The sequence below is a fragment of the Notolepis coatsorum genome (genome assembly GCF_963971535.1).
Source record: "Notolepis coatsorum genome assembly, chromosome: 6".
Taxonomy (NCBI): Eukaryota; Metazoa; Chordata; class Actinopteri; order Aulopiformes; family Paralepididae; genus Notolepis; species Notolepis coatsorum.
The window spans coordinates 39625171-39642146 of NC_140170.1; the positions used below are offsets into that span (position 1 = coordinate 39625171).

The 16976-nt window shown below is 41.9% G+C and overlaps 1 protein-coding gene across 4 annotated transcripts in view; it reads left to right on the top strand.

Annotated features, from left to right (window-relative positions):
- Nucleotides 1-566: 566 nt before the first annotated feature.
- The window catches only part of sin3aa (SIN3 transcription regulator family member Aa), an 89266-nt gene continuing 72856 nt past the window's right edge, over nt 567-16976 (top strand). Inside the window, exons 1-6 of one of the 4 annotated variants that reach the window (XM_084315453.1) lie at nt 567-765; nt 2982-3192; nt 6222-6425; nt 11987-12093; nt 14632-14932; nt 15960-16211. In XM_084315453.1, coding sequence (XP_084171579.1) covers nt 3013-3192; nt 6222-6425; nt 11987-12093; nt 14632-14932; nt 15960-16211 — 1044 coding nt within the window. In that variant the 5' untranslated portion in view covers nt 567-765; nt 2982-3012. The remainder of the gene's footprint in view (nt 766-2981; nt 3193-6221; nt 6426-11986; nt 12094-14631; nt 14933-15959; nt 16212-16976) is intronic. The other 3 variants (XM_084315454.1, XM_084315455.1, XM_084315456.1) reach the window with 3 other exon arrangements.

The window sequence follows — 16976 nt, forward strand, 5'->3', positions numbered from 1 at the left end:
CCAGAGAAAGAAGTTTGTCTTGTTTACATCAGGGTCCCCCATTTTCAATTCATAGTGAAATGAATAATGCAGTGTGTTTGTGTGTGTAAAGGTGGTGAGGCACTGGGCAGACCGTTTTTTTTTTTTTAATTTTTTTAATTGGATATAGGCTGTTAGTGTAGTTCCCGTTCATTTTGACTTTGGCGTTGTTTCATTAAAGGTCAACCGAATTGACATATCTAATAAGAAGACCTGCACCGCGTATATAGTGAAAAGTGTGTCCAATTCAAAGAAGTACCTTTTTAATATAAATCGAATGCATGGTTTTCGTGTGTGTGCGCACCAAAGAGTTCGAACCCAGATAAACAAATCCTGGCTCCAAGAAGTGAAAAGGGGGGCGTGCCGGTAACCTGGCACAACAAATCCCCCTGAGTGACACTTCAAACTGACAAATCAGAACCACGCGACCCCCTCCCTCGCAGTGCCTCTGGGGGGGAGTGACCAATAGTATCCGAGGAGGGGCGGGAACATGTATGGAAACCACGCCCCCCCTCTCTCTCCAATCGAGCTAACCGAACGGAGTGTTTTCTCGGGGAGAGATTTTTCATTTTTACTACAAATTCGGAGTTTGGGATTATTTTACTTTACAAAACAAAAACCCCAAAATACACAAACTACTTCCCACACAAACTTATCGCTTCGTTATCTCGTCCGGCTATTCGACTGATAGCTAAAGAAGGGAATCAAATAATCATCTGTGTGAACTTCCAACTTGAATGAAGAGAGGTGAGTTCAGTTGAATTCATTCAACGAGCTAACTCGGCTAGCAGTGTTAGCTCCGCTGAGAATAATAAAACCATATCTTCCGTTTCTATAGTTTACATTTAACTCGTTCCTCTTAAACCAGCCTTGATTGAATCAAACATATTAATGCACAATGTTGAGAAGTCTATCGGTAATACGGCGAACATTATCTTGCAGACGGCTAACTGTTAGCTGCATGTGCTTCATGCCTCTGAGAGAGGGTTGTTTACATTAGCAGCTAGCAGCGCGCTAACGCGCTAACAGCAACTGTTGTGTTGTTGTGGCCAAGTTAACCCGCTCGCACTGCGTCTCGTTGTTCTCTTGGGGGCTTATTGTTTTGAGCACGAATGCACGACTTAATAACTACATATCAGTCGGCTAACTAACTAACAATAGCAAGTTATGCTGCTTACCTGCTCAAAAACAACGTGACTTCAACACTCTGCTCCAGCGGCGGGCTCAGCTGTGAGGAGGCGTCGTGCTGCAGCAACTCTAGGCCGGTGCTTCAGTGTCGCCGGGCCCACGAGGAGGGAGGGGGGAGGGATGGATGAACACTTTATTTATTAACAGATTGCAGAATGGGTTCAATACACACACTTGTTAAGGGGATGCAGAGCAGAGAAAGACTTTTGTTGTCTTGTTTACATCAGGGTCCCCCATTTTCATTCATTCATAGTGAATTGAATAGGCTGCTATGTTATTACTGTGCCACCATGTCAAATAAAGGGGCTTTTTTTTTTTTACTCTTTTCTTGCTGGGACTATACAAATGGGAAGAATATGGTTTGGTTGAGAATGGTCGGGAGAGGTTAGCAAAGTTAGCTAAAGGAGGGTGTTGGTCATCAGTTCCTTTTTTTTGTACCGTACCACAAACAGTGGAGCGTGTTTTACTACTAGCTACTTACATGCCAAATGCATTCTTTTGACAGTTAATAAAGTGTTTCTCGTGTTCTCTTCCGAGACACAGCCTTTTCTCGGCCGACACACCGTTCATTCGGTGCTTCAGTGGTTGCTGTGCTGCTGGCAGCTCGCCAGCCACGTTCTGCGAGGAGCCACCTGTTTGTTGCTCCGATGACGTAGAAGAGTGTGTGGAGATTCCATTGGCTGCTTGAGCCACACAAATGTGGCGTAACATGTACACAGTAGCACATGATGTCATGTAAACCAATGTGACGTAATGCTTCTTCTTGGTAGAAGTTGAGGATCATCCCCTTATCATTCCACCGGTGGTCTCTATATTGAAAACTTTTTTGTACTTGACTTCTATTTTATACTTACTACTATATCTATTTTTATCTAGCACAATCTCTGGAGCATAACAGAAAGAAGCATTTTATATAAAAGTATTCTGTACTTCTGTATGACAACTAATAAATAAACTTGAAACTTCTGTTTGCTTAGATTATGGTTGTCCGATACCCATTCCAGACCAAGTACAAGTACTTCCATTTGGGTACTTACCGGTACCGTTTACCGATATGAGTACTGTAAGTCAGCGACTTCGGGTCATTGAGAAGCGCTATATAAATAAAATAAATAAATAAAACGAATTATTATTATTATTACTTAATAATACCATTACAGTCTAACAATGACTTGAAAACACGTTTTATTTTCATCAGATGTTCTTCACTTTCAGACTTTAATTGAATAAACAACAAGACGCTGTTGCTGAAATTTAAGTAAAATAGAAATAGAAATATATTAAATGTTTAACATTCAATTTTGTGTTTTTCTAAACAAACATGGTACAGAGTACTGTTATCGGTATCGGAACATCCCTATACAGTATGTTTTGTTCCTTTAAAATTAAATGCTCTGCACTGTAATTTTGTTGGTGGTGTGTTGACAAATGTGTAAAACATACTGCAGTGACCGTTCCTATAACATGAGGATCTTCAGTACATAAAAATGACCTCAGGAATTTATGGCTATACACTACAGATGTCTACAGTTTGTCTGCCACCAAATAAAAGAAGATCACATCCACCATTTATTTGTATATGCCAGTCCCTATGCAGAAATGATTAGCTGGCATAATTTATATCCATCAATTAACAGTTGAATAAAAACGAAAGATACTGAGCTTTAGCCATATCTCTGCCGCCGTCTTAATGCTGTCAGCAAGCTGGTTTAATTAGCTCGTTATTGATGGTTATTGGTGAGGGTGTGATAAAAGCCTGTGTTGTCTGTTCTCAGGTCTCTCAGATTCTACGACTATGAGGTCATAATGAAGCGACGACTGGAGGAACAGGAAACTGTGTTTGCATCGCAGCAGCGGCGCCTACCCGGCAGCATAGAGGTTTTCCAGCATCGGGTCCTGGCCCCGGCGCCGGCCGTGTATGAGGCGGTGGCTGACATCATGCAGCCCACAGCAGGCGTCCAGTACGCTGTCCCGCAGAGTTACCAGGTACACACTGCCAGCCCAGCATGGCTCCACTTTAAAGGAACACACCAACTTTTTGGGAAATTAGCTTATTTGCCATCTACCCTGGAGTTAGACAAGCAGATACCCTTTTCTTCTCTGTGCATGCATTAGGCTTAGGGAACTGCCGCACCGTTAGCCTAGCTTTGTGTCATTCACTGGAAGTAGGGATGTGCCAGTATAGCCTAGTTCCCAACAGTCACGGAATACACTCCAAATACAACCCCAAAAACTTTCCTGTAAACATGTTGTGACCTGTGTATTTACCACATGCATTTTTTTTTAAATGATAATAATGTAATTAGACATTTTTGTTTTCTAAGCAGATATATACTCTGAACTATTTTTTGCCGAACCACTGCTGCCTGGGTGCAGTGATTTCACGCATCACCTCAAAATCCCTGTTATAGCCGTCAATAAAACCAATCTGACTAGTAGCTAGCAACAAGACACACTTTCATTGAGTGAAGTGGATATCTTCAGATGGTAGTAGTATCTAGATAAACCACAACTTTACAATCATGCCTCTGTGTGTTGTAAAGAGTTGTGCTAAGAAACCATTGAGGCCAGTGTTTAATTTTTTGTTTCATCGAATTCCAATTAAAGATCTGGACCGGTTGAAGCTATGGCTACTTGCTCTGAACATAGATTCCAACACGTTAATACAGGTAATATAGGTAATGAGCGGCAAATAGGAGGGCTTCTTAAAGAAAAACGAACAGGTCTGTGAGAGCCGTAATTCTTACTGGTAGGTGATCAAATGCTTATTTTATGCAATAAAATGCAAATTAATTGGTACTTAAAAATCATACAATGTGATTTTCAGGATTTTTGTTTTAGATTCCGTCTCTCACAGTTGAAGTGTACCTATGATAAAACAGAGATAATTACAGAGCTCTACATACCTCGTAAGTGGGAAAACCTGCAAAATGGGCAGTGTATCAAATACCTGTTCTCCCCACTGTATATACATAATTTTGTTTATATGAAACCGGACCTAGGGTCTTTTATTAGCCACAAGGCAATGAACACCCAGGTGAAACCCATACATGGATAGACCAACAGTATAGTTAGCAATGTATTACAATAGCCTATGTGACCCATGCATCATGAGGATTATAATAGTCACATACTTGATAGACAACTGTCCATTAGGTCCACTCGGCATGGGGCGTTGTTTATTTAATTTATTTTGGGAACATGGAAAAAGGTTTCAATAACTACAGAATTGGTTAGCGCTGAGAAATCTTCCTTTGTTGTTAGACAGTCTCTTTGTGCACTGTCCTCTTCGTCCGATATATAAAGCCTTCCAAACATTGATGGCAGCACAGAGTCCCATTCAGTACAGCAAAAACGCTCAATTTCTGTATGCATAGGTTGGCATTAGAGCTGCCGCGATTACCGCATTACCGCGGTATCGCTGTTACATCACGGCCACCGCAGAGTAGGCTGAATACCGCATCACCGCTGTTTTTTATAATAATAATAATGAAGTACCCTCCTCTCGTTGGGCTTGCGGCTCTGCAGATATACCCTACTTCTCTATCGAGGTTCCAAGCGACCCTATTGGGTACCAGAAAAGTCACGTGAAACATTGCAGACCACTGATTGGTCAGAAGAGAGACGCGTCACACGTTGGGAGCGTCCTGCAGTTTTTTACATCCTGAATGTCAGCCATTGATCAGAGCTCATCACAATACGGCTAATAACGTTAGCTTTAGCTCCCCGCCGGAGTGGACTACCATCGCTCCTCAGGAGTAGTAAACGAGACATAATGATTTTACTGTCTGCAACGAATGTTATAATAAAAGCCCTTCGTTCTATACACTTGTCTGATTGAAAACTTTATTAAAAGACCGCAGAATGGGACAACTCAGCACGCTCTGAGCAAAGAAAGGAACTGAGATGGTCCGGTAAATACGCTGATGTTATTGAACGTATAACTATATAATGGTAATGCCACAAAACGAATGCCTTTATTATAAAGTAGTAACTTTATAGTAATAATAATAAGAAAGGGTCGGGGGGGTAACCACCCCTGCCCGCGACACCGAGTGAACGGCGCACGACCAGAGGGAAACTTCAAATCCGTGTTTCACTTTCAATAACTAATGCGTGCTTGCCGAATCCCAAACAATATTCATGCTGCAAAGTCATCCTCTAAAGATCGACATTTAGACTAGAGGCAGGCTATATGCTATAAAAAGTAGACTACTACTAAAAAAAAAATGCATTCAAACTTTTTTTTTTTTTTTTTGTGCGTGCGGTAATAACCGCGCGGTAGGAAATATTTTGCAAATCCGTGCGGTAAGGAAAACATCAATACTGCGGCAGCTCTAGTTGGCATGATCTACATTTAATTACACCACCAATCCATGTTGGTTCTGACTCTCCCCTCTGCCCCAGGCTGTTCTGCCTCAACCTCCTTTCTTGCCCGGTCAGCTTCCAAAACCTGTAGTTCCTCTTCTGTATATTCTGGTTTAAAATATATAAGGTTCTGAATCTTGCTTTGTCCAGAAGTAATGATCATCCTCTGAGGATTCCTCTCTTACAAAGTCGGCCATGATTAGCAGCAGTCAGGTTAGTCTTGTTGCTAGCTACTAGTCAGATTGGTTTTATTGACGGAAGTTACAACAGGGCTTTTGAGGTGATGCGTGAAATCACTAGGCTAACGGTGTGGCTGTTCCCTAAGCCTAATGCATGCACAGAGAAGAAACGGGTATGTATCTGCTTGTCTAACTCCAGGGTAGATGGCAAATAAGCGAATTTCCCAAAAAGTTGCCGTGTTCCTTAAGTACAAAAGAAAATCGGCACACTCAACTCACAAGACTTGGGATTCATAGCCGGTCACTTTAGGCTCCCACTGTCAGAGAGGGGAAAGACATTTGGCTCAGTAAAGCTGCTTATAGTTTTGTGTCAGTTCATATGCCCCAATAAGATGTTTTTTGTCTTTTACATTGCACACTCTCAAATGGCATTCTAAATGTATTCATCATTTGCCATGTTTCTCACAGAAACCTCTACCCTCCCAGGTGCCCACAGTGGCCCAGAATAGCGGGGGTGGCCACGGGCACACATCTAGCCCAGCCGTCCATGGTGGGTCCCACCACCACAGCCCTGCGGTTCAGCCCCACGGACCCCCTGTGATGCCGGGCCACGGCCACACACCAGCTCCCCCTGCCTCTGCCCAGGGACAGCAGCAGTTCCAGAGGCTCAAGGTCAGCTGGCCAGTTTGGTTTAGGCAGGGTTCCTGCTGATGTTGTGGGGATCCTGAAACAGTTGTATTTCTAAATGAATATGGTTTAGGAACATAATATATATATTATCCACATATACATCGGGCAAAAATGCCAAAAACACGCCTGACGATTGCATACCCAAAGTAATTTGCGATTTATTATACTTTATACTTATAGCACACACATGAGTCTGGTCTCTTTTGAAAAGAAACATTCTGATCTTTCTTCCACAACAAAGAAGAATCACTCTTGAGTGTAGAGTTAAAGAGGTTTGAACACACTGAAGTAAAAGTTTTGTGTACCGGTACTCACATTTCTGTTGACTTGTTGCCAGATGCCTGTTTTTAAGTTCCAGCTGAGAGGTAGGAGCTGGAAAACATAACGGTTCCATAGCCTGAAGTCTTATCTAGTACAGGTCCAAAGTTTATAACAATCCCACGGAAAATGAGTGTTTTACAAAGGTTTTGGTAATGTCTGTACTGGCGTTAATTCGGCATGCTTATCCAAAATGGTCGTCCACTCCCATTGATTCCGAGGCTCTAGTCAAAACAAAGGACTTCCCTGGCTTCTTCTACCCCTTTCCGGTTGCGATCGGCCCCCGCATGGGATAGCATTGGCTCCAGAATTTCATTGGCTACAAAGGTGGTCAATCATTTTCGCCATCAGCAGTGACTGGTCCGTTCAGGAACCGACAAAACCGGACGTGGTTACTTGTCAAATGACTCTCGTCAGATGTTTCGTCTTGTAACTCGAGACTGGAAGCACGCAATAGGTTGAGTGGGGTGACGATCGAAAGGCGGCAAATTAAACTTTCCAACAATGTACAAGTTGATCGGCGAAAACACAACTCAGAGCCGGCAGACGAGTTCCGCAATGTGCATATAAGTGGTTATATATTTAAAATGTTTAAAAAAATTCAAGAAGTGTTTAGGACCAATTTATATATATATATTCATTATCTGATACTAGGGGTATCACAATTAACACTTTGAGTGCCAACAACGAGATTCCTCGTTAGTTCATGCCAACCGTTCAGTGCCAACGAGACAAGAGATCGATAGTTTTTTTCTTATTATTAGCGATTTCCATTCATATTTCATCAATCTAGCCTCATGTTACCAGTCTGAGCTCCATTGGGAAAATACCGCCCCCTATCGTCTCCGGATGGTACTGCACCCCATTGTATTGAATGAAAAGCATGGAGGGAAAAAAAATCCTGCTTCCACATTTTACTTGTCAGACAAGTAACCCGAGATGATCGAAGTCATTGCCGAGCCGCAGAACAGTGGAGAATGTGTTTACGGTACCCAGCGTTGGATCAATATACGCGATCGATATTTGGAATGGCGATCAGGAATTGGAATAATCTTTTTGGAGAATCTGATCTGATGTAAGGAATCTATTTGACCAGTCTTGGGATAATCAGAGCTTTTTTCACCTATATATCAACGTGGGCCCTATATGTGTGTGTGCGTCAGGGTTTCCGTTAGAAAAAATTGTTGCCGGTCAAATGAGAGAAATTCCGGTCAGAGTTTATTGAGCTTAAAAACAATTGATAGGCAGGTTATATAGAGCTGCCGCGATAACCGCATTACCGCGGTATCGCTGTTACATCACGCCCACCGCAGAGTTAAGCTGAATACCGCATCACAGCTGTTTTTTATAATAATAATAAAGTTCCCTGCTCTCGTTGGGCTTGCGGCTCTGCAGATATACCCTACTCCTCTGTCGAGGTTCCAAGCGACCCTATTGGGTAGAAGTGGTACCAGAAAAGTCACGTGAAACACTGCAGACCACTGATTGGTCAGAAGAGAAACGCGTCACACGTTGGAGCGTCCTGCACAAAAGCAGAAAGCCGCCATCTTTACTGGCTCGCTAAGTAAGGATTCATTCAGGATTTGTTTGCAACAGGACCAAGTGCAATAAACAAAAAAGGATGGATTCACTGTGTATTCTGCCTCATTTATTGATGAAACAAAACCGACATCAACCCAATTTACCACAGAGCGGAGAGTTTAGTGTCACAAAAATATCGCTGATGTGTTAAGCTTGTTATTGTTGTTGCTAACGTCAGCAGATAGACACGAGAGGTAACGTTAAACCCGGGTTGCTTGGTAGAATAGACACAATGAGAGGTGACGTTAGCTTTAGCAGAATAGACTAAACGAGAGTCTGGTTAATGTTATTGATTGATTGAAACTGTGTTAAACTCTGGCTTGCTGCAAGCCCTCGGACATAGCTATGCTCACGGAGCTTTCAGTGTACACAAGCGTCCCCACACGGAGACAAACTGAGTAGTACCTGCAGTGGAAAAGGAACGAAGTACCAGGTACCTAAAGCGGGTAGAGTCGAGTAGGTACTATGCAGTAGCCATATTAGACTAGAGGCAGGCTATATGCTATAAAGAGTATAAAAAATGCTTTCAAACTTTTTAATTTTTTTTGTTTTTGTGCCGTAATACCGTCCACGGTAGGAAATATTTCGCAAATTTGTGCGGTAAGGAAAACATCAATACCGCGGCAGCTCTAATGGCTATATAAAGAATGACATCCTCAAGGGATGTAGATTTATAATATTTTAACTTAAAACTAGGCTACTTTTGCGTATACAGTCATTATATTCCAAATAAAATAAGTCCCGAGACTCCGTGCTGCTGCTGACTTTAAATCAAATATGTGTCTGTGGGCAGTCGGCCCGACATTAATAAACAGCAGTCTGTTATAATCACATTTTTATGAGCTAACGAACCGTTATATTGGACATTTGTATTAATTATATCAAGCGAAGAACTGAGAAATTTGGCAGAGAGAGACGGCAACATTATCGTGGGTTTGCGTGATGAATCTCCACCTCCCAACGACTTATTTGCGAGAGCATGCAGCTGCAGAGCCGCAGAGAGCGGTGTTTTCAGGCCCTATCTGGGGACCGCTCAGCAGCGCCCCCCACCCAACAGCTGAATTGCCAATGGCTGAATTGGAGTATTGCACTGTGCCGGCACAGCTGGTGGGTTCTGTGGCTCTGCAGCTGCATGCACTCGCAAATCTAGCAGCAAGCTCCCGCTGACCATCGTTGTCATTATTAGACCTGCTTGGTGAAGCAACGATGAAACAAATGTAATGATTGTTTCGTTCATCGCATAGGCTATTTAATTTTAGCCTATTTTAATACAATTCAAATAATCAAATTGTGCTTAGAGGGAATTATTTTCACCGGACATTATGACCGGAGAGATTAAATATGTCGGACTTCAATAGATTTTGCCGGTCAAATACCGGTAATTACCGGACAACGGAAACCCTGGTGTGCCTGTGTGTGTGTGCTGATCAGGAAATGGATAATCGGTTTTTCAGCCGCTTCTATAGCGTGCATAAGTACACATATACTATCGATAATCTAGCGTTTATTTGAAAACGATTCATAAATAGGCCGAAAAATGACAACGTTTTTTGTGTATTCCAGTAAAGGGCGATTATCACAGAATCTTCAGAAAATTTCTGGAACTTTCATCAAACGAGCGTTTTTCAAAATGGTATCAAACGGAAATGAACCGATTTAAAAAAAAAAAAAAAAAAAAAAAAAAAAAAAAAATCCGTTTCGACAATGTTGACTGCAAACAAGTCATTGATAAGCGACGGCCATATTATACACATAGCCATAATTTAAGATATAGTTTATGCGTTCGCAAATATGAGAGCTCTATCATTGAAGTGGGTGGTGGCACGCAACTGGGTTCCGGGGCACCGGACCCGTGGCACGGAAAGTGTTAATCGACTGACTTAATTAATAAAAAAAAATTGTCAAAAGAATTTCTGCATTTATGCTTTGAAACACATCATTAGTGGCGGTTACTTATTCCAAAGTATCTTGTCTGATGGAAATACAAAAGAAGATGAATCATTTTATTCAGAAGCACTAAAATGGTTCATAATGGCTTTCAAAAGAAAAAGAAAACACAAGTAAACTTAAAGGTCCTCTCCACGCAATAATTTTTTATGGTTACCTCCTTTTGGAAGCATGCATTTGACTATACAGAATGTTATTGTGCAGAACGTGTCACACAAGTGCCTTTTTGGGAGAGGGAGAGCTTATCTGTACTTTAGCTTCAGCATACACCGAAAGCGTAGACGTTTTTGACATGTCCCGAAAGAATATAAGCTGCCGACTTGGTATTCCTGGTATATCAATGGGTGCTTGTTGCAGAGTAGAGATGCTGTCGAGCCATTTTCAGTAGTTTATTGCATAATGTGGTGGAAGAAAACTGATTTATCCAAATTGTTAAACGTCAAGCTTGACTACTCATTGTTGCAGCAGATGCCCTCTACATTATTTTGAGATTCTCCAGCAGTGTGGAGCTACCACTGCTGAATACCAAATTCCCACAACCATGGAAAGTCTTTTAACTCATTCAGAGCCAACAGCGCCCTCTGCTGATGGCCCTTCTGGGCCAACGCTTTATCCAATGGAGAATAGGACTTATTTGCTAGTGCTTAAAACATATCAAATATAATAGCAATAGATCTAAATAACACAGTGATCGTCAATGAGTTGCTTGCTATATTTCTAGGGCGTTCTGTCTCATCTCAATAAACTCCAGCAAATCGAGCTTAAATGTATTTCCTTAGAAATCGTGCCATTTGTCGCTTGATTTATGAATCGTTTTCAAATAAACGCTAGATTATCGATAGTATAATATGTGTCCTCATGCACGAAGAGAAGCAGGCTCTGAAAAATCGCTTCTCCGTACTTTTGTCGGTGCGAACCTCACACACGCGTGCGCTCCGATGGCGGTGATAGGAACATCTGATTACCCCAAGATTCGTAACATAAAGGCCTTACCTCACATCTGATGTCATGCAAAAAGATTAATCCAATTCCTGATCGCCATGCCAAATATTGATCGCGTTTATTGATCCAACGTTATATCCAAAAACACATAATCCACGCTGCTCCCAGTCCCCCCAGTCAATGCAATAGTATCCAGCTGCATGCCCGAGAAGTAAAACCTGGACCGGACTTATTCTTTTGATGCACAGTCCCAGGCAATCTAATCCAATGATGTGCAATACCATCCGGGAGACGATAGGCGGCGGTATTTGCCCTTTGCAAGCTCAGACCCATTCCCAATGATAACGTCAGGCTGGATGGATGAAAAATGAATGGATATCGCTAATAAAAGAAATATGGATTAAAACCCAAGATTTCTCGGGTTTGGCGCCCAGAGCATGGCGAGTTAACCCGGACTATCTCGGGTTTGGCCTCCAGTGAGTTAAAAGTCATGAAATAGGAACAATTATAAATAGTCAAAAGGTTTTGGGAATGTCATGGAACTTTGCAAACAATCTGTCGGAATTTGAAGGAATAAAAACCCATATTATATTTTCTGACATTGACTGAATAAGTCAGATATCATTGATAGTTGTAGTTAACAAGACCTAGTATTTTCACTTATTTGACTTTGAAATAGGCTAATAGCTGACAAATGCTGGTCTTAGTTGCATGGTGATGATCTCCCTCCTGCCCCCCCTATCCTTCTTTCTAAGGTGGAAGATGCTTTGTCTTACTTGGATCAAGTGAAGCTGCAGTTTGGTAACCAGCCCCAAGTCTACAATGACTTCCTGGACATAATGAAGGAGTTCAAGTCTCAAAGGTGAGGCCACACAGGTTTTGTCTTGCTATCACCTGGCAATCAGACAGACATAACCCAAGGGAAAGTACCATTTTTTGCTGACCGAGTAGGGGTACTTAGTAGGGCTGCAACGGAAAAAAATCGTTGATGAGGAATTGTTGCGTCGATTAGTCATTACAATTTTTTTTCTTTTTTGTACTACCTATCTTTGTGAAAGTGGCTTCTCAGCTCTGGTCCAGCCAGCTGAAGACTTCTTAGCTACCCTTAGGAGTCACGCTGGAGCTTTGAACCCGTCGGCGGACAACAAAAGAAATTCGAATCCCTCTTAAATACTCAAAAAGGACATCTTTTCAGAAATCGATAAAAATAGAAAAATTGCCATTTCTAGTGCTTTGACATGTAAGGTATAAGTCCCCCAACTTGCTAAACCTAATACGACTTGTAAATACGTTTAATTCTTGCTAGATGGTATGCTTGTAATAATCTCCATTTGCGATAAAAACTACATCGCGCGTCACATCCATGGACGCGCGCACACACCAACAGCGCATAGGTGTTAATCACTGAGTGATCTAATATGCATATTCTTCAGCGCAAGAGGGGGGGTTGTGTTTCTCACTGTCTGTCGTTGATAATATAATCTGAAGTGAAGAGGTCCTGCATTATTATTATTATTATCATTCTCTCTCGAGAATACACGGGACCCGACAGAACGTTAATTTATGTTTTAAAAGTAGTCTTATGCTTTTCATCCTCGCCCGTGTATATACCCACGTCGCGCTAAAACAACATAAACTACTGTATGGCAGACAGAGTGCGTGTGTGTACGAGTTATGAGTTATCTCGCAGTTCATTCAAGCGCGCATCACGGTCATGACAGCTCTCTAGAGTAGAACGGTGCGCTCACAGGGGCGTAGCTGGAGATTCTGGGCCCCATGAAAGAAACAATTTGTGGGCCCCCCAATCTATTAAAAAATGTGGGGCCCCCAATCTATAAAAAAAATTGGGGCATTTGCTGGGCCCTTGGAATCATCCTAACCCCCCCCCCCCCAGCTACTCCCCTGCACACACACACACTCTCTCTCTCTGATCATGATCATGTTATTAGTGTGTGTGTGTAAAAAAACTAATTAATAATATAATTATTATAAATGTCGCTCTCTCTCTCTCTCTCTCTCTCTCTCTCTCTCTCTCTCTCTCTCTCTTGAAATCTACAGTTACACATTGCTGTATTTAGTGAGGTAAATGAGTACAAGACATGTTTCACAGACACACACACACACATACACACATACACAGACAGACAGACACACACACACATTTACACATTTACACATTTACACATTACATTTACATCTAGTCTAGTTTGCTTATTTTTTTTTGATATGGTACAGTACTGTAAATACAGACACAGACACACACACACACAGAAACACACACACACACAGGCTAGGCCTCCTGCTGGGTCCATTCACTGGAATAACAAAGGAATGACTGGGCCTTTGCTCCAGGTGTGAAATGGTTCTAGTGACAATGATCACATTGAATTCTGGGAGTGTAGTTCTCTCATCAGATAGCTGAATGAACTTGGATCTACTTCAAGTCCTATACTGAAAAGGTGTTAGGATTTTACCAGAATGTTTGATAGGACATTGATTGAAAACTATAGTCTCAAATTTGACAATTGATGGCTTATTTTGAAGGTATGAATCTGTAATTTTATATTATGTAACAAAAAAAAAAGGGGGAAATTCTCAGGAGGAGGAGCTCTTTAGGTTAGACTCCTAAGGGTAACAGACCGACAGTAAGTTTGGGGGAACTAATGGGATAACTGGGGATGTTGTTTGGTCCTGACAAGAGTCTCAAAGCAACTCTGAGGTCATGCTCAATGTCCAATCTGTTCCTCTGCTCTGTCTTCAGCTGGACCAGAGCTGAGAAGCCACTTTCACAAAGATATGTAGTGCAAATAAAAATTTAAAAAAATAAAATTTTATTTATTTATTTTTATTTATTTATTTTTATATAATTGTTTTTCGATTAGATTAGTCGACTACCAAAATAGTCATTAGTTGCAGCCCTAGTACTTAGCTTGAGTGCCCAGTGATACATAGGGCTGATGATTACTTAATTTGATAATTTTCTTTTTTGATAACCATTTTAGACAGCTACTTAACACTAGAACAGAGGACCTTGCACACTTCTGTGGACTGCGGCCAGAGTGGCCTAAAGACCACAGAGAATAATGCCTCCTTCCCTGCATCAATACGTTGCTGTAGCCTTTAGAAATTATTTTGATACAGTCAGTTTTGTCAAAATGGACAATAACGTTATTAAAGGGAAGTTCACACAAAAACAAAATTTTCCTCTATCTATCAATTCACCCAGATAGTTTCGGTGTGAGTTGCCACATTTTTGGAGATGTCTCATCACTCCAATACAATGGGGCAAAAAATACTTGAGACCCTAATGACCGATTCATTAATGAATTAATCAACCAAGAGGTTCTCAGCCCTAATTGGTAGATTTCAGCCTACGCCTCTGTGTGTTCTCTGGTTGCAGCATCGACACCCCCGGGGTCATAAGCAGGGTGTCTCAGCTCTTCAAAGGCCACCCCGACCTCATCATGGGGTTCAACACCTTTCTGCCGCCGGGCTACAAGATCGAGGTGGCGACCAACGACCTGGTCAACGTGACCACGCCCGGTCAGATCCACCACATCACGCCATATGGCATCACGGTGCAGAACATCCCCATCACGGGGCCGCCCACCCCGTATCAACCCCAGGCCCTGCCCACCGCTACCCCCACCACCACCACCTCTTCTCTCCTGACGCAGCCCTCCCCTGCCAAGGTAACTAAGGTGGGTACAGTGTGTTTTTATTTAACAACTTTCCTTTTATGCTCTACACTGTAGAGTCTACAGGATGCCCTTGCTAGTCTTAAATTGGTTCTTAATGCTAGTAAGACAAAGTTTATGTTGTTTTCAAGAGCCAGAAATATTAACTTTGATGATGTGCGGATATCTACTGTCAGCGGCTCTTGTATAGAGAGCGTCACTGAGTCTAAATATCTTTTTACATACATTTACATTAAAGTTCCATCATGTGGACAATCTTGCCTCTAAACTGCGACAGAAAATTGATTTCCTGTACAGATACAGAAAACAGATCCAATTTCCCTCTATTTAGTAGAAAAATAATCTTCTTATCAGTTTTGGATTATGGTGATGTAACTTATAGGAATTCTGCGGCATCAACTCTTAAACCTCTGGATTTTGCATATCACTCAGCTCTTAAGGTTTATTACTGGTGACAGATATGATACTCACCATTGTGTCCTGTATGATAGGGTGGGTTGGCCTTCTCTTACAGAAAGGCGCAACAAACACTGGTATTTATTAATTTTTAAAGCCCTTATTGGTAAACAACCTGTTTATATCTCTTCACTGTTAGATTGGAATATTGGAACCTATTCAACTCGATCGAATGGATGGTTCTCTTAGGGTCACTCAAGTTTGTTTTGAGCTAGGGAAGTCAGCTTTTTCCTTTGATGCCTCTAACTCATGGAATGTCCTCCAACTCCCTGAAATCGGAGGTTCTCCCTTCCCTTGGTATGTTTAAACGTATGATTTCAGACCATTGTGTGACTACCTGTAACTGTTTTAGCTGATCCTTTTTAAATGATTTTAAACGTTTTTTATTCTTACACTCGTACAATCGTCGTTTCTGTAAATGATGGAAACTTCAGAAGCTTACGATTTTAAATAAAGGTTGAAATAAAAAAATGAAATGAAAAATTTTAATATTTAGGCGAGATGTTGCTTTTTACGTAAAAGGGCATTTTGGAAGTCATGTTTAATTAGTTTGCCTTCTAACTTCACCGTGCAGCCGCTGCAGTCGCCAGCCCTGACGCCGAGCAGCCAGAGCACTCCGTCCATCCCAGCCCACACCTCTCCTCGCTCCCCGCCCCTCCAGCTCCATCCCCCGCTCAGCGCTACCACCCCTGCCGGCCCGCCCATGCAGAACAACCAGCCTGTGGAGTTCAACCACGCCATCAACTACGTCAACAAGATCAAGAACCGCTTCCAGGGCCAGCCCGACATCTACAAAGCCTTCCTGGAGATCCTGCACACTTACCAGGTCAGTAGCTATCGGGACTTAGCAATATATCACATTTATGTTGGTACTGGTGTATGTTGACATTGACATCAATAATAATAATGACAAGACAATCAAAATAATAAACACAGACTTAAAACTTGAGTACAAAATACAAAGAACCAAATACAAAATATAGAATAGAAAAGAAAAACACTATAACCAACACAAAAGACATTAGACACTAGACATTAGACATTTCACACTTCCTCCCCCAATCCCCCCCCATGACCGCCGGATCCCCCAGGACCAACACCCCACCCCCACTCCGCCGCTACATCGAGCTCTTGACCAACTCGGCCGCAGCGGTCCACAAATCAATACCTGCTTGACCCACCCCAACCACTTGAGCAGTTGATATCTCCAAATAAATAACGTCCAGCAGTCTCAGGGACCAGTGAATTACCATGAGATTCTCTGGTTCCTTCCATCTCATAGCGATAAGCTTTTTGGCTGCTGTAACGCCTGCCAGAATACCTTTTTGGGCTTTGAAGCTTTGGCATGATAACCTTCACTATGACAACAAAGCTAAATGTAATGTCAGTGTACCCACCCAGGTATAAAGACCATATTGTATTTTTAAAACACAAACGTTTTCAGTTCAGTTCCAATTCGTTAATTTAACTTGACATGTCCAGCTAAATTAAGAGTGGACTGACTTTTTGAAAGAAAAAAAAAATCGTTTAGTTAAATGCAAGCTTGCAAGTTTAGTTGGCACACATACATTTGAGCTCTTACATGAATGGA